This window comes from Arvicola amphibius, chromosome 1 (genome assembly GCF_903992535.2).
Source record: "Arvicola amphibius chromosome 1, mArvAmp1.2, whole genome shotgun sequence".
In the NCBI taxonomy this organism is placed as follows: Eukaryota; Metazoa; Chordata; class Mammalia; order Rodentia; family Cricetidae; genus Arvicola; species Arvicola amphibius.
The window spans coordinates 43,530,910-43,552,468 of record NC_052047.1 but is presented as its reverse complement, the minus strand read 5'-3'; the positions used below and the strand labels follow the sequence as shown (position 1 = coordinate 43,552,468).

Here is a 21,559-nt window from a genome sequence, read left to right as displayed (position 1 = left end):
ATGATGCATGTGGAAAAGACCTGAGGAAATGAGAACTTGAGTGGAAGGAAGAGTGTACATTGCTGGTGTGAGGAATCATGGTTTCAGTACTGGAATCTTTGTTATTTTGTGGTAACCAGCCCTGATCTGTAGAACTAAGAAAAATTACTCTGGATTCTTACTTTCTCAAGTGCACATACAAGCAACAATGTCAAATATATAACTGCCCACCAGTAAAGAGATAGCTACTTAACTTTCTCCAAATGAGCGCTGTAATTAGCTAATCCACATGTCTCAACACGAAGCTTCTGAACATCCTTTCATCTATTCACATAAAAGAAAGGACGGGCAATTTGAAGCATGGAGGAATGTGGAGACTTTAGCACATGAAGGCACCCCTAAAAAGTTTAAAGACCTGATTAAAGTTTGTTTGAGGGTCCTGCCAAATATCCTACCACTAATGCCCTGTAGAATCCTAGGTATGTTTATTCGGTAGCCCTGACACAGGCTGAGAATGTTTGCAGATTCATGAAGCATGTGTTCATTTGCAGGGAAAGGTCGCCCGGCATTAGAGAGATCTGTTTGTCACATAGAACACGGCACTCCTACGCCAAGAGCCTCCGCATGACTGTTTCAGTTCTTTATGACTGACAAAGAGTCATTAGAAGTCTGTTTGATGGACATAGCTAAGTGAATTGGAAAAAATAAAGAAAAGCCTTTCAGCCCATTCGGAGATAATTGATGTGACTGAGACAGCTGCGTGTGAGTTCCAGATAAGGAGACAATTTATGGAGAAAGTACTGAAGCTAAAAAGGAAGGTGCAGATTTAAAGTTCCCAATAAAGTCGTCTGGTAGACACAGCAGTATTCAATAAGGAAAAGATTTAACCTGAGGTGTTTTCCAATAGATGGCATCCTTTGGGGCCCATCCTCTTGCAAATAAAATTCCCATAAAGGTTTTGCCACTACGTATAAAAAATGGACTCTAATGGCAAAGTATCCGCAATCTTAGCCCTGTGTTGCCTTTACTCTTTCTCTCTGAGGAATGGAACGTATAAATGACAGGACTTACTAAGCTTAAGTCGCCCTTTTATTGTCCTCGAATTGATCACTGCTTTAGCGAAGAAGCGTGAGTTTTTATTCGGTGAGCTGCATTTTTGAATATTTTTGCTAGTTGAAGACTTCCAGTAAATATCTTTACAAATGTGTGATTGTGTAACATCATAAAAACTTTTCAAGCATAATAGATTTTTAATTGATGTCATTTTATACATTTTTCTCTGCTCCCTTCCCTTTTTTAAAAAAATTCAAATAATTTAAAATGACTAAAATAAAATTGTTACTGTACATGTGTTTTTACATATTCATCTGTACTCCTTTCCTCAAAACTATACATTAAATTTCTGACAAGGAAAACTTGACCTGGGTATTTTATATATTATCAATGATTATACTCTGTGTCCTTTTAGTTTCATGGAATTATTTTTATATGCAAATGATCACTATAGTCATTATTATTAAAGGCACATTGCTGCCTTTGCATTCCTATTTTCAAACAATAAAGGAGAGGAAGATGCTCCCTTCACAAAGTTCACGATAACAGAGAAACACGAAGACGGCCTCTATGCGGTACCAGAAATCTGAATGCAATAATAGTGTAGCATGCTGGCCTCCATTCTATAACCACCTTAAAGCAATATGGATGTAGTTCTGTCATTTAGGCATTAGAGAGAAGGGCAAGCAGCTTAATTACTCCAGAGCTAGCATCTTACCTGGATCGGAAGATATTTGTGGCAACTCCCTAGTGCTGAGGGTAGGCCCTATCTTTCTATCCTCAAGTACAAACTTCTAGAAAGTGGTACTGAAACATAAAAGTAGCTGATAAATGCCTTTACAAGATAGTTTAAGAGCAAAGTATTTGTGTTTAATGAGGAATAATATTAAAGTAGTTCTTGAAATATTTGATTGCTATTCTGTGTACATTATTACTTCATAAATAATTTGTGGGTTTGAACAAGAAATTGGCCTTGAAATTCTATGTGATTTTAGAACTTCTATTTCGGAGCTTTGTAAATTACTGAGCCAGCTCTATATTTTCTTTAAGAAAAAAAATCAAACTAAAATGATGGGAGATAACTTGGTTATTTAGCAGTGGCCTGAGGTATCGTGCCTTTTATAGTATGTGTCTCGGAGGGAGCTTAAGGCTCTTTTTATAAGCTAGCTCGTTAATTCTAGCAGAATTAAGGGGCAGATACTATTATCTCTATTTTACAGACCCTGGGCCTTAGGCACAAGAACCAAAGTTCAGCTAACTTGTCCAGAGTCACATAGAAAGTCTATAGGAAGATTTGAAATGTTCACTTTTCTCTTTCTATTATTTTTAATGTATTATTTTTCTTATTTAAAATCTATATACACATTTACAAGAACCCATGTAAGAAATTCACCTTGAGTTTTTTGGTCCTTATGAATATATTTCTCGGTTTTAGTTAATTCATCAGTCACTGAGGTTTTTCTTTCTCATCGTGACTTCTGTTGTTGAACAGCTAGTTTTGCTTGTGTTTTAACACCTCACCTTACCACGAACATTCTTCTGTGTCCATGAAGAAAGAAATTAAGAATCAATAAATAAGTCTCTGTATAAGCCATTTTTTTTTCTGTTAGCTTGTACACACTGTGAAATGTTTTTCTTTTTCTCCTTTATTTTGTATCTTGTTACCATGGTTTAGATTATCCAGGATGTGATCACATTATTTTTAGCATAGAGTAACTCTTCTTCTGTCTTAGAGGCTTTAACAGTGATTAGACTTTTCTACTCATTTCCTTCGTGCAATCAATTCTCTTTGCCCGTGATACTGAAGTTCTAATTGGTCCTCAACTCTGTCCTCAACATAGACATCTTGGTTCAAAAACCTGGAATGACGGTTTAAGTTTCCTAGGATGTTTGATAGCATCTTCTCCCTTTGCATTTTATTGGAAGCTTTGTTATATTTTGCTTGTGTATACATCTATGAGCCTTTGGGTTTCTTTATTACATACAATTTTGAAAGTCCCTGGAATATACTGCATTAAATAAGTGCAGGTGTAGTGAATTAATGATGCATGACAATGTTGATGACCATTTCCTTTCATCTACACAGACCAGACAGTCAGTCCCTGTTGCCTCTTTTTAGCCTTTGGGATGACTGTGTCTCATACCCTGAAGTGTATGATTCTGAATGCTTTCAGAGCCCGCTTTTGTATTCTGAGAATGAACTATACATGACTCTAATTGACACTGGAATTTGTAGACATGGGGGGCCACACAGGTGCTTTTTAGAGCAGCTTTTTTTAAAATCTATTTATTTATTATGTACACAGTGTTCAGCCTCCATGTCTGCCTGCAGGCCAGAAGAGGGGCCCAGATCTCTTTACAGATGGTTGTGAGCCACCATGTGGTTGCTGGGAATTGAACTCAGGACCTCCAGAAGAGCAGGCAGTGCTCTTAACCTCTGAGCCATCTCTCCAGCCCATTTAGAGCAGCTTTATCTTTAATGCTGGTTCATTTTGTTTACTGGCATTTCATTATTTGCAAATTTCCTAGGTACTTCTCAAATTCTTCTCTTACTCTATTCTACTTTATATCAACTGTAGTTAAAACAATGTAGTGACACAAACAATACAATTTTTATCGGGAAGTCAACATACTGTTTCCGTTTCGACTTTTCTGCATCTTCTCTGAGTGTGGCGGTGACATCAATTCTGTATTATAATCCTTATTATAAAATCTAACAGTCTTCTCACTTGATTCAACTTGATGATGAATGGTACACAAGTCTCTCTCTTCATCTCACCCACATATATTTCTCTCTCCCCTTTTCCATCCTTCCACCTCTCTACATTTCCATATACCAACAAACTGAACATGTGTGACATACTATGAAAGTTGATTAACTTTTGCATTGATACTTCAGTTAAGCTACAATACTAAATTTATTCTCTTTATCAGTTTGAATGCATCACCTCTGATTTTTACATAAAAATATAAAACATAAAATAATAAAGTATAAAACAAACTATAACACTGATATAATATTGTTATTGAAGAACTATAGAATTCTAATAGCATGTTATAAAAGTGGGTCAAGTGATTGGTGGGTGTGTTCTCACTCATTGTATGATACTTTTCATTTTTAGTTTTCATGTGAATAATATTTGCATTCATTTAGAAACCACATCAACCAAAGCAACTTTCAAATGAAAAAGAAACCGATGAACTGAGTGCTTGTTTAAGTACTTAGTATTTTAAAATTCTCATGCTCTTCTAAAATAACTTATGGAAATCAAAATATCCACAATTGGAATGGGGTAGGAAATCAAGAAAATGAAATGCGAAGTTCATAACAGTCATTATACAGTCCATTGTGGAATTATCTCATTTGTTTTTTTTTATTTTTTGGCTTTCTTTATTAGAAGTATATACCTTGTCTCTGTTATTCTGTGCTGCTTAGGAGAGAAGAAAGAACTCAGCACAGGCTTTGTGATTACTACCTTCATCCAAAAGTTTTTATTTTGTATATCAAAATGAAGCACTATTTCTTATAACCTCTAATATTTTCCTTTCTATGTTAGGATAGCATATGTGTCTCTTGTTCATTTGAACTTTTTTCTTTTTTCATAGTTGAAACTGTACCTAAAAGCTCTGATTATCATTAAAATAGAATTAAAAACAACATTTAACCTTCCACTTGCTTTTTAGATATATAAATAACTTTAACTCATTGTATGGCCTTCATATTTTTTGCCTTAGTATCATTTATTTTAGTAATAATTAATACTTCACTGTTGAGCACTGTCGGCTTAGGAGAACAGGATAGTTTGGATAGAGCTGAAGTGGTGTCATTTTTAAAGGGATGCTGAGCTTCTCAGACAATTCCAGATACTTTGTGGCCACCTGATGATGGCAACTGGGAGGAAGTATAAACAGAAATGAAAAATGACATAAACAGAAATGATATCGCTCTAGAAATAGGGAAAAATATATTGACCAAATTAACAAAAGAAAAAGATAAGAGTTCTTTATGAAATAAAGGCCAAGTCTCTAGAGTTTTGTCAGTTTGGTCGCATGCTGTATATGCTGTCTACAATGAAATACCGTGTAACTGTTTTTCCATACCACTCTCCAGATTCTGTGAAACACTATAAAGACCACAATGGTATTTAACACCCACCCATGTTAAGAGCTTGAACTAGGATACAACAGATTTTCATAGATGGTGTGTTCCTTTTAAGCTCGTAAGCGATGAGGCAGTAGCAGAAATATCAGCAATGTGCAGATTTTACAGGAAAGTTTTTCTCTATGACAGTATAAAGGAGAGATTTGTGGAAGTGTATATTTGTATTTAACAAAGCCAATTTATAAATTAGGGGCAAAAGCCACAATTATTAACTTTTTCATTACTAATCTACCATGTGCAGATAATCCTTAGAACTCCACAGTCCTATTGGTTATGGTTATGGTTACAGATTTGTACCATGAGCTTTCAAGCTATAAACATTCAGAAAAGGTTCTTAAGTTTATGCTATGCTTGGGCAACAGTAATTTTAAACTGTACTGGAAAGGAACAGTGTGGGTTATAAGTATAATAACTATGTACATTTGTGTTACATTCAAATTCATGACGGGTTAATGCATATAAATAATTGTTATTAATAATTTCAGACCACTAATAAGCAGCATTTATTATATACATTGTAGATCGTATGTCACATCATCAATATTGTATATTTCCTTAATGCGTTATTTTGTTCTATGGATGATGTACTTTTATTTTTATTTTATTATGTAACTAAGATAACTTGCAAGTAGATATGACCAAGCATTGTCCCCTACAGAGATACTTGCTGGCTCTAGTTGGATAGTTTTATAGGCCATCTAATAAACCAAATAAACATTACCCTTGACTTTACTGTGTTTGAATGAACAACAATTATTGTAAACACATGCAGTTGAGTCTTTTGATCTATTTTCCATTAATGGGTTGGAGAAAGTTTTATAGATCATCTTACTATTTACCTTACAATTTCAAATAGATTTTTATTGGGACAAAGTAATAAATATTTTGTAATCTCCTAGTACCACATTCAAATTCTTGTATAATAGCTGCATTGTTTGGAGATGAGTGCCAGAAAACACGCCTTTAGAAGTCTATATTATTAGGACTCTATTTGAATGCATTATATCATTTGGATGAAGTATTTAAATGACATTCCTTCATAATGAGTTGGTTTAGTTTTTTTATATCTTCCACAATTGCTGACCTTTGTTTTTTTAATGAAATATATTCATGAAAAATACAAAATCTACTAAATGGGAAAGGGTTGAATGTAGAAAGCAAGTATATTTCATTTCAATGCATGTTGAATAAGATTTATGCTTTCTTACCTTTATTTCCGAAGAGGAATTTTTTGATTTTAATAATGAAAGTGTAAACTACAAGCTTTGCATTAGATAATATATAGTTATCCAAATATGTTTCTACTTGTTTGATCATTTTGTATTAAACTAATGCCTATAGACCTTTAAGTGTTATTTATGTATTTTATGAAATAAGATCACTTAAAATCTTATATCTTAGTGACATTCAGAATCTTTTCTCTTACAGCCATTTCGTAGAGTGACGTTTTCTGTTGTGAGTCAGCCTCAGGACCCACATCAGGGGTCACTGCAGAGTTGCTATGACAGCGGGCTGGAGGAGTCAGAAACACCAAGCAGTAAGAGTTCTTCAGGGCCAAGACTGGGTGCCCTTCCACTCCCAGAGGACAACTATGAAAGGACCACGCCGGATGGCAGTGTTGGTGAGGCAGAGCATATGGAAAATGGTAGGGGCAAACACAACATCCACACACATAATCACGCTAGTGAGCCAGAATAATTAGGCTAAATAAAAACAAAGTAGGTCACACCAAAACTATTTTAAAATGCTAAATACTCGGTAAAATTCAGAAATGACAAATAAAGAAACATAATTCTGTCAATAAAATCCATAAAATTATGCCATCATTTAAAATAGCTCAACAGAAATAAATGCCCCTAGAAGTAAATTAGAGCAGCTCCTGCTATGAAAACGCTAACCCAGGAGACAGCCGCTAAATAACAACAAAGAGAGGTCTTGTTTGATTCTATTCTTCTATCCATTTTTGTGATGCAACTATTTCTTCAATTGTCATAAGGCAATCTCAGTGAAAGAAAAGGACCGTGAGCACTCTTTGCTTGAGACTTCCCATTCCTGAATATTCAGCAACAAATTTTCGACCCTGTTCTTTAGAATGGCAGGTGAAATGGCTGAGAAACAAGCAGCAGCGTCTTGCTTGCCCTAATATACAGTAAATACCATCAGCTCTCCTTACCCCTTAGAGAGCTTATTCTGATTTCTGCAAGAGAAAGGACATAAAACAAAATATAATCCTGCCTACTCTTACCTCATTGTGAGGCTATTATTATAGTGGACACAATTCTCCTTTATGCCATTTTGTATATCGTAAAATGATATATCAAACAAAAAATGTAAATGATTTCACATTTGCTCATGTTCCTAAAGACAATTGTGGTATTTATTTCTGGATTTTGAGTACTAAGTAAACATTTGAGGAATACGTTTATGTCCAAGAATGGAGTGACAAAGCTCTTCCTAACTTTATTATTATTCCCAATGTGAAACAGATACAGTTATATATCAAGAAAGGCATGGGAACTGCATACATTTTGTCTGTAGTGAATAGTTAAGATGGATATATATCACTCATCACCTCAATCTACTGATGAAAAGGCTTCTTTTTCTTGCTTTATACCAGTTTCTTCAGTGGTGGCATGCAAAGACAGTTTATTAGTGCAAAACAAAACAAGCTTCTTTTTAAAAATTTAACCTGTGAATATTAAAATCCAGCAATGAATAAATAAAAAGTTACCCAAGTGAAGTATTCTAAATTAAATTATACTAAGTAGTTATCTTTCTATGTTATTATTAGATGTGATACCAGGACCTGTTGATTTATGTCCTTCTTGATAAATTATTCAGATTTTAAATGGCATTTTGCCTCATGGCTATTAGGCATGCTTATCTGTGTGTATGGTGGTGTGTGCTAAGGTGGAAGGAAGTTTGATGTGGTCTTTCTACAAAGCAACATTTTGCAAGTAATTTTATTAAGTAAGTGTAACATTTTGGTGTGGATTAAAATGATGCTAAGTATATATTTAAGGCAAGATTATTTAAAATTATTTGGACAAAAGTAAATATTAAACTAAAAACGAACTTATGCAAATATATATTACATCTCAGCAAGGTAGAATTAATTGCACTTGGGGCTTCTATTTTATATGAAGTTATATTTTGATATAGCACAATTTACTGTTTACTCTAAATAAACAGTATGTTGTATCATCAAACTTTTTGGGGGATGTCAGTGGGTTTTGTAGCAATGGCATTATAAGCATTAGATGGTGTTATTTTTCTGTTTGTCTTATATTTATTTTGCTTTAAAGACATTCTACATTTTAAAAATAATCAGGAAATGATGCCTAATTAAAGGGTAATTATGCTTGGTGAGCCCACATAGGTCAATTTTCAGGAAACATGCACTTCAGGTGGGAAAAAAAAAAAAAACCCAAGGGAATACATAAATAGAATAGGAGTTCACTGAAAGCTATTTCCTGAAGAAGGTTCCTGTTCCTTTTCATAACCATGTACTGAGTCCTATCAGCAGAAAAAGCCAGAGTAGCAAACCAATTTTCCTACACAAGACTGACACTTGATACACAGGGTTTTTGTAAGAGATTTGTCATTTGCTGCTGCCCGTGAGCTGTGTTGTACCTGATCTATATATAATTACAGAAGGAGATGAGATACACTTTGAACAATCCAGCCACAATAGTTGACATTTGAGAAACAGTTCTGTTTGGATCTTACTCTAATAAATTCCCCTTGTTATAAAGTATGATTGTATTGCTTGAGTTCTGATAATTTCATCTTCAATATTAATGGCACATTCTGACATGAATAGAATCGGAACTGAAACCTGTCAAGTATTCATTTGTCAGATTTAATTGGAATACAGATAATCTGTAGTTTTTTGCTTGGTTTAGTTTTAATCAGAATTTATTTCGATTTTCATTTGGATTCTCCATGAAAATGCCATTTTGCATGCTGTTCTCATTCCTAATTATTATTACTTCAGATATTTTCTTTTGGTTTTAACCTGTATGAAACTGTGCACCAACCACTACCTGTTTTGGATGAACTCTCATTGGAATGTTTAGAAGATAATTTGCAGCATGTTAACATACAACATTCCAATGTCATATCACAAGCCAGAAATACGTTAGAGTCTCAAATAAACTGTCAAAGACACTGCGCCAAGGAAGTCACTGAAACAGAAAAACTGAAGTAAAATTTCATTGAAATGTATTCACATTTTACAAAAATTTGTATTGTTCTTTGGCAACGCATAAATTAATTTCATTAATACGACCCATAACTTGCATTAACAGTTAGAAAGCTTTACATAGTGCCACTGTGAGGAACACTGAGCAGAGAGTTGAAATGACCATTGTTTGTTATAACCTGAATAAAGTAGAGACTCACTATTTTGAAGTTCCTGTGAATTTTAGGAAGTTTAATATCACTTATATCACTATAGATATTTTAGTTTAGAAAAATTATATATTGATCTGTAACAATGATCACTAATACATCCTTTTTTAAATTAATTACCATCAATGTTATGATTTAATGTTGATAAAATTGATATAATTGCTTATTTGAAAATTTATTAAAATTTTAATGCAAGAATATATTTTAAAATAAACGATTTATGGTACACAGTTACAATAAAATGTTGAATGGTAAAATATTTGAAACGTATTAAGGAACTAGTAATTAGGGTAGAGAATAAATATAGGGCATAAAGGCATCATTACGTTAAAGACAAATATTGACTACATCTACCTTGCTCTTTCTTAATAGTGAACCGCTCTTCAGATTTCTCTTTGAATGGTATTTCTCTTTCTTTGGGGCTATTGTATTTATCTTGGTTCTCACCTATAAGCCTGGTCTGTTTATTTTGTTAAAAATCCCATTCTGAATCACCGTTGTAAAGTCAGCTTGTTTTTTCTATGACTTTAATATGTCTTGTGTACCAAACATTCAAATACAGAAAGCACTCCATTAGGCTTCAAGTTCAAATATTGTCATTTGTGGTGGGCTGGCCACATAAGTCTTTGGAGTCTTTTTTTTTATTATTTCCATCTTTGTGAAATAAATTAACTTTGAAATCACACTATAGTTTAACAATCTATAACTCTGATTTTAAATCTGATCCTTCTTCTAGTTGTTAGTCTACTTTACATATCAGAGATACAGAGAAAGATATAGAGACAAACACACACACATGCAGAGTGGGGGACTGATAGGGGAGTAGAGCAAGGGAAAGGAGAGAGCATAGCCTATGCGATGAGTAGTGACTTTTAAGTGTATTATGTGGGCAAGGCAGTAGGAATCCTAGGACCTCGCAACCCACAGAACATCTGTGCATTCTAATAGTAGATAACACATTTATCACATAAATCAAAGAAGAGGGCTGAAATTTCTGATCGGGTGGTTGGATACGTTGGCATTACAGCAGGCCAGTGTGGGAGACAGTTTCGGAACCTCCTTCAAAACTCTCAATGCAAGAGCCATCTGGAGATGTATTTCACCATAACTGCAGTGCCCTTCACATATAATAGGTGTTATTAATTCATGCCACAGCATGAGGCAATATTGTTACTTCTTGCTTGACATCTACGAGGCTCAGAGTAAGAATGAGCAAACACATAAAACAGTGTGTACATTTTCTCTAGGTAAACTTTTATACTAGGGCACCAGGCAGTTTATAAAATTTAAATGAGAAATTTGACCCTTCTAAGTCCTTAATAAACTCCATGAATTTAATTTTTCAGATCTTTAAAACTACATTAAACTGTTTTCAGTAATAATTTTGAATCCATATCTCAACTTTGCCAAGCATATGTAAGATTGGCTTATTTCTTTATTCACCCCCCATGTCTTGTCTGTACCTTCATTTCACATGCTTTTAGTAGCACTCAGAATACCTTGATCCTGGGAATTAAATCATGGTACAGTGCACGGCGAACCCATTTTTTTTTCCTTTGGCATTAGGTTTTCACATTATATACAAATGAATATGAGCATTCATTAGGAAAATCCGTTTTCCTGTGGCCAAGCAAAACGAGAGGGAAAGCCAAGCACATTTTTGTGTGGAGTCAAGCATCCTCTGTCTCCTCTTCACCCGAATCTATCCCTAGTGACAACTGAAAGGCATTCTTGGGTAATTAATGTTAGCCAATGATGTTTTCCTTTTAGACCAAGCTATGCAGCAATTTCTCACCTGTCTACAGATCCTTATATATGTGTGCACAACTTCAAAACTCAAAACAAATATCTTACTCTACTTTCTGTAGGAAGAAACTACAATGCGGTGCAAAGAATTTATTAGTTCTGAGTTCTGTATGTCTTTTTGTTAATCTAGTTGCCAGTAGCTCACTGAGAGCTACATTTTCTACTTTTCCAGCCATTGAAACATGGCTCTGTACCTCCCGAGTGTCCTTAAGAAATCTGCATGTTACCACTACCACTTCTAAATGACCTTGCTCTTCCTTCTTCCTAGTGATTAAACAGAGACAGTGATTAGAGATGCTGTCAGGTCTCAGCCAATCAAGAAGTGTGCTGCAGCTGGTCTGCAGACTGTCGGTAAAAGGGGCAAATCAAGCTAAAAGAATCTAAGATTCCCTCCTAGAAGACGCTTAGCGGTGCTGTGGACAGAATCTAATGGTTGAAAACAGGTCTTGAAGCCTGATGACATCAGCTTGGACCCTCTTTCCATCATTTTCTCAGAGTGTAACTTTTTTAGCACTCTGCTTAGCCCCAGTTTCTTCCAGTACAAACCCCAGCTTTGTAGAAGAAAACAATTGTGCTGAAACAATTTATACATCAATATGCTGTTAAATCCATTATATGAAAAGGGTAAAAAAAACTTTTCCATTATTTAGTTAGGAACAGTAATCTTTATTATTAAATTTAGGTGGATTTGATGTTACTTAATACCTGAAGTTTTCATAAAATGTTTAGTCTTACAAAGACAGCATATCAAAAGTAGCAGTCAAAATATCCTCACCATGAAAAGTCTCTACTGAGTATCTTTCTTGGAGGAGAATCGAGAGGGTGAATCAGGGAGAACTGTAAAAGAACAAAGGTAAACAGGATTGGCAGTTAAGTCTACTGTCTTCTGACATCAAATCAATCTGAAAGTTTTTACTCCCCAAGTTATGGCAGTGCCAATATTAACCTTCCAGCACATATGTTTTTTTCCTTTTATAAAAGAGTTTGCAGTTTATATTTTATATTCAAAATTTTTAGTTTAATCCTTGTTCTTCAAGTGTATATTTCTTTTTGAATGGCTGCAAAATAGTCACTCTTAAAGGGGAAATAAGAGTGTTCAATTAGTATGCTTACCCAACTCCCAGTCCTTTTCTAATCTCACTATTAATAATTAATACTGATAAAATGCATGACTGTGTTGCCCCTTTTATTCTAATTTTGTCCTTTAAAGCTACATCACTCTGCTGAACGATCATGACATTTAAAAAGAGAATGAGCTCTCATCAAACCTCCAAGTGACTTTGGAGGACCGTTAGTTGGCTTGCTACCACCATACACTCAAAGCATGGGGCATCTATGAAATTTTACCCCTAACTGAAAATACACTGCTTACTTAGTTCCTTATTTAGTTTATCACAACTTATCCTGCTTTTTCTCACGGTTGTGGTTGTGCACGCGCACGCGCACACACACACACACACACACACACACTATTTCTGTCTGTCTCTCTATCTCTTTAACTCTGTCTGCTCTCTCTTTCACTGTCTTTCTCTCTTCTTGTGTTTTTACTCTCATTTTTTCTCATTTTTTACATATAATTTATAAGAAAACATGAGATCTGAGGGTAATTCTAATTACCTTATCAGTGACAAAAAGAAAATTAAAGAAAAGAAAAGAAACGTGTGATGGGTTTTTGGAAACGTAGTTAGTATGCCTAGTCTGTGGGTCTAGCTCATTTTCTGAGAAACTGATGTTTCAATATTCCTCTTCTGGAGATAAACACTTTCTGTTTACCTTTTCTATTCCGGCAGTTGTTTTGAAGCAAACAGTTTTCTCCTTGAGTAAAGCCATGTAGAGCAATATCTCTTATAACCCTTATTTTATGATTATATGGAGACAAAACTATGGCTATTCATTTTGACTCAACAAGCATGTATTGAAATTGAAATATGGCTGAGGCTTTTTGAGGAAGCTTGAGTAAATGAAAAAGATGCCCTGTTTTCAAAATGCAGCTTTTTTTAAAACTGTCTGGAGGTGCAGCCTTCATTGTTGTGAGGTAGATAGGCTGTAGAAAGAGGCAAATGCAGGAAACAAAGCATTTGATACAAAAAGCATTTGATACAAAGAGAAATTGTATTAGTAAAGAATTATAAATGCATTTTTAAATAAGTGAAATTAAGAAGGCTTAAAATATTGTTTACTACCTATATCCTCTTCATCTGTATTCAACTTAGTTTAAATAAAATAATGACATTGTCTGGGAAGCCATATGTTAAGTCACAGATATTTAAATCACTCATGTTTTATCAAGTTATTGTTAATATTTCTCCTTGGGTCTGTGTATCCATGCATGTGAGTGTGTGGAGATATGTACGTGTATTTACATGGGAATTATGTGGAGGAGAGAGATAAATATTGGATTTCTTCTTTGATTGCAGCACACCTTCCTTTCTGAGACAATTTCTCACTGAACCTAGAGCTATCTTATCTACTCCTCTGTCTGCGCCTGAGTTCTAGTGACCCAGTCTCTCCAGCCATGTACTATGGTTGCAGGTGCTGTGCTGGCCTGACTTTTCTACATGGATGCTGGAGATAATTTAGATCCTCATTTTTGTGTTACAAGCACTGTACATGTGAGTCACAGTCTCTGGTCCCCTCCTCTTGTCTCACTGTGTATGTATTACTGCCCTAAACCTTGCTATTTAGATGAAAGAGACCATGACCCCTCAAAATTCATCTGCATCTGCTTCCCATATTGGGATTGCAGTCATGTGCTATTTTTAAAAATCTGTTCCTTTTATATTTTTTCATATAATTTTTCATTTCTTTTTTTTAGTGCTGATGGAGTCAATACAATTTTTAGACGTTACTATTGACATAATTGGCAACAGAAACCAGCTTCAGGTCTGCTCTATGAAACAAATGAATTATTTATCTGTGTTCTCTCCTTGCTTATAAAAGTGACCTATACTTAGTATATATATTCTTCCAATATAGCCTTGCAAATATAATATGACCATGTAAAATCTGTTTTTATGTAATACCTTTCTCAGAAGACAAGTTATTATCCACGTGAAGCTGATATATATATATATATATATATATATATATATATATATACGTATATATGTTTTATTACAGTTGATTGGATTCAATACACTTATTTAGAAAAAAACTAAAAAATGATCCATTCTTTGTGTCTGTTAGAAATTATTTTTGTATTGTAACACATCCCATTGTTATCTATACTTTGGAAAGTTTGCTTCTTATCAAAAGAATCTTGATTTGAGTAAGCTTTTGTTAGTCCGTGCAGGGAGATTTTGACATTGGGCCCATTATCTTGTTAACATTTTTAATACTTCCCAGAAAACATTACTAACTTTCTATTAAAAGTGTGAGAAAATACTTGTGACACATGCAGACTTAAGTGCCTCCTCCAAACAGACTTTTACTGATCATATGTCATGTTCTCAAGGAAAATGACCTTTTATAGTGTATGTGCTCAGATGAAATCTATGACAAGACTAAAGATGTTTTAGAAATAAACAGATTATAGAATCAGCAACAGCTGTTTAAAAATCATCTTCTTTAGCATTTCTTATTTATAAATGTATGGCCTCTGATTTTTTTTTAAACCTGGTATAATATAATCACTATCTACTTTGGTGAGCTCAGTGGATACCAATGCATGATCTGAAAGAGGCACATTGCTCTGAAGCTGCATTCCTCTGAGCCACACTCTCTTTTGCTAAACTGTGTGTATTGTTTCTCTTCTATGTGAGGGCACATGTCACCGAACCCAAACTCGCAGTGAAAGTTCATAGACGTTATAGTGGAAACTCTATACAAGCCAAGAATGTGGAGTATTATAAGCATCCAAAGTTAAATGAATCCACTGATTTAGAATAAAGCATTTAGTTTATTAAAATTCTAACTCACGAGCCAAAGGTGAATACTCTTTGCATTCTACATCCTTCAATATTGTGATGTAGAGCTTTGGGTGTAAAAGTAATATGGAAATATAAAATACTATAAGTAATATAGGAGGTTATATATTGGAGGTATGAAGAATTGCAATAAAACCTTGAAAAAATATATGACAGGGTATATACAAAGATGTACACATTTGTACATCACACACACACATACACACATATATATACATACATATATATATGTATATATATATATGAGAGTATGTGTATTTGATAATCAAAAATAATAAGTGATGCCAAAAATTGTAATGGAGATGTCAAGGAACAAATACTGCTGTTTGCTAACCTAGGTTAAATGAAAACAATAATACTTTTCTGTGGAATGAGTATTGCTTAAGCATGTCAAATTTAAGATGTCCTTGAACAATATGAGTATCATTTATTAGGTTGGAGGAACAATATACTTAAAAGTTGGGGATTATTTACGCAGAAAGCATTAAGGTTTAGGGTCATTAGCATGCCGGCCAATGTGAACTGTGTGCAATAGGTAAGACACCATTTGTGTATATGACATCAAGAAAGAGTTGATACTGAAAACAGGATCCTAAAAGGCATTGGGATAAAATAAGAGAATCGTGGAGAAAACAGTTTCATTTGAAGTGACTGAAAAGTATTTAAAACTAAAGTAAAACAAATAAACCCACAACGTGTGTCAGGCGAACGGGATGAGTAGTGATTACAAAGGACTTACTGGATTTCTGGCTCTGTAGGAATCAGGATTAAAGCAGAACACACAGGAGTTTACATACCTTGGTTCGTAGAGAGTTTTAGGAGACTAAGGTGGTTAGTTCTCTGTGTTCCTGTATTTGCTTATGCTTTATTCAGATTTCATTTTTTAGAACACATCTTACAAACAGGGTCTGGCCCTCTCGTCTTTGGATGGGATGCTTTAAAGAATCTCTACTAAATGTCGAAAATAAAAAGGTGAATATTAGACAGCTGGGAAAGCTGGAGATCAAGAAGTGCAGCATTAGTAGACACTCGGTGAATTCTAAGATGGTGTTAGCAGAGGCAACACTATGATCCCATCACACTATACCAATCTTAATGAACTGATGCTAAAATTATAATTTTATGCTTTCATTTCCTAGATATTTTGTGACAATTTACTTCAGACTCTGAAATCTAATAAATTGCTTTTGCTATCTTTACTTGAAAGCGGTAAAGGATTTTTGTCAACAGAACTAGTAATGACTTTCTATGTGGACTTTCATACAATATTTAATTTTATAGTGCTCAATAACATAATTATGTTAATGATTATGTCCATTCCACATAATCACAACTATGAGAATATTTGAATTGTTGAAATTGTTATGGGAACAAGTCATTGATAACTTTGTCATGGTTATCATTAAAATATTTTGTATTGACATTCCAAGATCCTTGGCACTGCAATCGTGAGTAGTGTGATTGGATGTCATTTACACAATTGAAAGTGGATGTGCTTCAGAAGAGAAAACAATAAAAATGGAAGTGTAATGAGAAATACATTTGTGTAGCATAATGATGTCTCAGTGCAGCACATTTCATATATCCATAACACCTCAAAGGTGCATGATGACTCCTGAGTTTGCAGAATCCATCAGAGGAAATGCCTCCAGATATATCCTATGTGAGTGGACTTACTAACAACAATTTTCCAAGGGTATGTCATGTTGTTTTGCCTATGCAAATTTAACATCAATGACACATAAATCTTCCCTTCTACAGGCTCACTGTTGCTTAGTAGGAATTCATGAATAAGGATAATATTGGTAGAATGCATCCTGTAGCTTAAAGTAGGCTTACTATAAGTCACTAATAATTTCTCAGAAAAAAAATGAGAGCTGATGTGTATTTGTTTCCTCAATATCTTTATAAATATCTTGATATATCCTTCCTCTTTCCTTAGGATATTCTCTGTCCATTGTTGGAGTTGTGACTAGAGCATATAAAATTATAGTATGGCAAAGCTTGTATCGAGAATTATTTTTCTAAATACATAAAACACACTTCTATCAGTGCCTCAGAGTCAGAGCCAAACATTGTACCTAATTCTTAATACTGAGAGTGTTTTTTTTTTGAATTACAATATTGGTTCAATAAATTTAGGACAAGAGTATTTTCCTTTCTGGAGACAGGCTGGTCTTGCCTTTCTTCCAAAAGCAATATCCTTTATTTAAGAGGATCCGGGGGAAATTACAGTGCTTTTTAAAATATTCAGTGATGAGGATGGACTCAGGGGAGCTTTTGAGCTTAGACTCACGAGGCCTAACTGGGCCTGCAGAAGAAGCTCTTCCTGACAAACGTTTCGAAGCACTGAGTACCTAGAATTCTATTTACTGCCCTTATCAGTACTGTGTTCTAACACAATTCCATGTCTGTAATTAAAGACTATCTTCTTTCGTTTTTAGGCTTTAATCCCTTAATAAGTTTACATATTCTTCCTTACAGTATATGAATTATATTCTCAACATTAGCTTCAGAAATATATGTATAACCAAACTATATAACTCCAGATACCTGGTGTAGTCAATAAGCTGTCTTTGAAGTACCTTAGCATTCAGGAATACCACTTCAATTGCTTACAGGCATCGCTGATACTTGACATCCAAATAATGGACAAGAGCCATCTCCCTGATTGGCACACAGTTGATGCAATAGGCATACCACCGGTTCTTACCTGTAACAAGCTCTGTCTTTAGTTTATCAAATCGAAGGAAATGGAGTCTCAAGACCCCATCTCTATCATTTCCCTTTGCATCAGTTAAAGCAATGTTGTGGATACGTCATCTTTGAACAAGTGGCTGGAAGCAGCATGTTCACCCTGAAACATATTTTATCAGATATTCTCCCTTGCAGCTCACTGCCCTTTATGTGATGTGATCAATTGTATTCAGCCTTCACCATTTCTCTGTAAATTAAATTTTGAAAGCCTTTGCTAGTTTCCTGGACAACCTGGGTTCATCTCTTTCTCCAAGAATAATGAAGATCTGAAATCTAATTCTAGTCTATTTTAGCCCTAGCCTGTTTTTATCTTCTTTTGTGAAATCAAGCCCACATGCGTTTCTTTGGCAGCCCATGTCTGAGTGTTCTCAGTGTCCTCGGGATCAAGGAACCATTAAATTAGTTCTAACAATTGTCCATAGGTTGACGGATGCTCAGGTGTGTTTTTCTTAGGTATCCAACATCACATTTTAGAGCACATAGAACAGGACTTCTGAGTAGATTATTCCGCTTCTGGTATTTTAATGTCCTTAAAAAATTGAAGGTGAAATGAAATGAAAAGCCCTGAGTTCCTCTGATAGTCATTTTGTTTCTGAAAGCGAGTTAAGACTGTCCGAGAGACGGAGACTCAGCTTTCACACCTTGTTTCTCTCCTTCTAGGAAGCTTATTCCTCTGCTTCATGGACTGAACCCACCGTCCCTTCCACTCTCTTGTTAAGACCTTGTCTATGGCCTTTTGGAAATAAATTATTCATTTTCTCTATCAGAAGTCATTACATTTGAATTATTTCAGATTATTATTTCTCTTTTACTTTGGAATATCTTCTAGAAATATCTTCACAACTTTGCAGGTTTTTATAAGATCTTTTTAAAAATATCAAATTTTACTATCTCACAACTTATAATTTAATATATGTTCTTCCCAACAATTAGAGCTACAAGGCTGAGCTGTAGTAGTTCAAACCCCATCAATTTGAACAGGAGATGCTGAGTGAATTAATGTCATTGCTCTATTTATGGTAATAAAACTATGACTGTCACTGTCTCAGTTATCTCTATGAGCTGTTGTGGAGTCATATCAAACCAGCTCCCCCATACTGAATGCATCATTACAGTAATGACAATTAAGTGCTTAGTCATTTACATGATCATTAAAAATCATTATGGAATCTACTTGCCTCTTCCTTATTTAAAATCAGACTTTAGATTTATAATGTTAGATACATGGTTTTTATAAACTGTTTGCTGTTATTTTTTATATTTACCCATAAATGTGAGTTTTCTCTCAGCCCTATTGTATCCTCTATTGGATTCCAATTCTCTGTGATCAGAACACAAGGATATTATTTGCTATGTGCAAGTTCCAATGTTTATCACAAATGTAATTATGTGAAAACAATCGAAAAAGAAAACATTGTAATGTCACATTTGCTTTCTGCCAGTCGAATGGCTTCTTTGTAGGAGGCTGCATATGTTTTACTAAGTTTATTGATGAGGAATAGTAAATGTCAGAGATGAGTATCTAACAAGATATTGGTCAATATCTTTCAGTGCCAGGACCAGAGTAGTTCTCGAAGACATTAAAAGCAATACCAAACATTAGGGACAAAAGTAGAGCCGAGTAAAGACCATAGCTAATATCAGAGAGTGGATAAAATCTGCCAATTAGGCACCCATTCATAGCACTTTTTCAGATCCCCATTGAAGGTGTTAATTAAGCCAAATAGATTTATAATTCTAAAATCAACTTTTGTGGAGTATTTGAGATAATTTTAAGAGCACAGGGCAAAACATCCAATTACAATACAGTTCAAGCAAGAAAGGATGAGCCACCAAGTCATTTGAAGTTCCTTATGTCAGAGACAAATGAATTAGGAATGCATTCAGTCATCCTCCTACACACACAGGAAACCACCAGGAAAGAAGAGCAAGACAGTCATAAGACAAATGGAACATCATTGTTATTAAATATCTAAAAATAAAATATCAGCAGCATAAGGAAGAATTAGGATAATAAACTAAACTTTTATAGTAGGTAACAGCCTACTACACAGGCGTGGTACACACCCATATGTTTTAAAGACTCACCCTAATGAAAATAATATTATATTCCCAGATGAAATAAGAAGATATAAAATTAATACTTCATAATCTTATGTGTCTAAACTGTACTAGGTGTTATTAAATTTTGTGCTACTTTATGTCTATTAAATACAAATGGCTACATTTACATTATTTCATTTAATGCACAAATAAACCTATTTAGCAAGTACAATTCTTACTATCTTTTAACATTCACTCTTATTTTATGAATTTGAAGGTTATTTGCACGTATATGTGCATACATACCATGTGTATTCTATATGTACTTGCTGGGGCCCAAAGAAAGCAGCAGAGACCATGAAACTGAAGCTACTGAAAGTTATTAACGATTATGTGGGTTCTAGGAAATGAGCCGAGGTCCTTAGAAAACAACTAATATTTTTAAATGAGCTATTTTCTCACCTTTAAATTATTTCTACTTTAAAAACACATTAATTATGAAAGATAACTTTTGTTTATTACACTTAGTTGATTTTTGTTCTGAGCAAATCGCTGGTTCTCTTGCTGCCTCATTGTTTAAGGCAAACAAATATCTTTACTCCTATCATCTTTCACACAGAACTCTTCTTAGTTGTTTGTTTACTGGAAAACATAATGAGCTTGGCACAGTGGTACATACCTATAATCCCAACTCCTGGGAGGCAGCAACAGGTAGATCTGTATGAATTCATAGGCACGTGGTCTATATAGCAAGTAAAGGGCAGCCAGATCTGATAACACATCTCAAAAATAAAAAGAACTGAAGAAAGCATAGTGTGTTGTAGTAAGAAGGGCACTTCTTCATTTCCCGGCTGCCCAAACTCCCAAAATAATCACACAGAAACTGTATTGTAGTGATGAGTCGAGCACTGCCTGACCCATCATCTCTAGCCTCTTCTTGATTAACTCTCACATTTTAATTACCCCATTTCTAATAAATCTGTGTATTGCCACATGACTGTGGCTTACCAGCAAGATTCTAGCCTATGTCTGTCTCAGGCTGGAGAGCCATGGCGTCTGCCACATTGCCTTCTACCTGGCATCCTGTGCTGTCTACTCCGCCTGCCTCATTTTCTGTCCTTCCAAAAGGCCAAGGCAGTTTCACTATTTAAGCAATGAAATCTACACAAAACAGAAGATCCTCCTACATCACTGTATTAATTTAATCACTGTTTGGACAATTACTTTAGTGTATTGCTAGCTAGCTCTTACTTCTAGAATTAACCCATCTTCATTATATTATATTTTATCACAAGACTCGTGGCCTACCAGCAAGGTTTCACCATGTCTACCTCTGGTGGTGGCTCCATGGCATAGCTCTGACTCCGCCTTCTTCCTTCCAGTATTGTTTAGTTTTCCCAGTCTAGCTAAGTTCTGCCCT

At 34.7% G+C, this 21,559-nt stretch overlaps 1 protein-coding gene across 1 annotated transcript in view; it reads left to right on the top strand.

Annotated features, from left to right (window-relative positions):
• Pcdh7 (protocadherin 7) overlaps positions 1–21,559 on the top strand; it is a 403,528-nt gene that overhangs the window by 186,591 nt on the left and 195,378 nt on the right. The window contains exon 2 of the mRNA XM_038317453.1: positions 6,623–6,839. Coding sequence (XP_038173381.1) covers positions 6,623–6,839 — 217 coding nt within the window. The remainder of the gene's footprint in view (positions 1–6,622; positions 6,840–21,559) is intronic.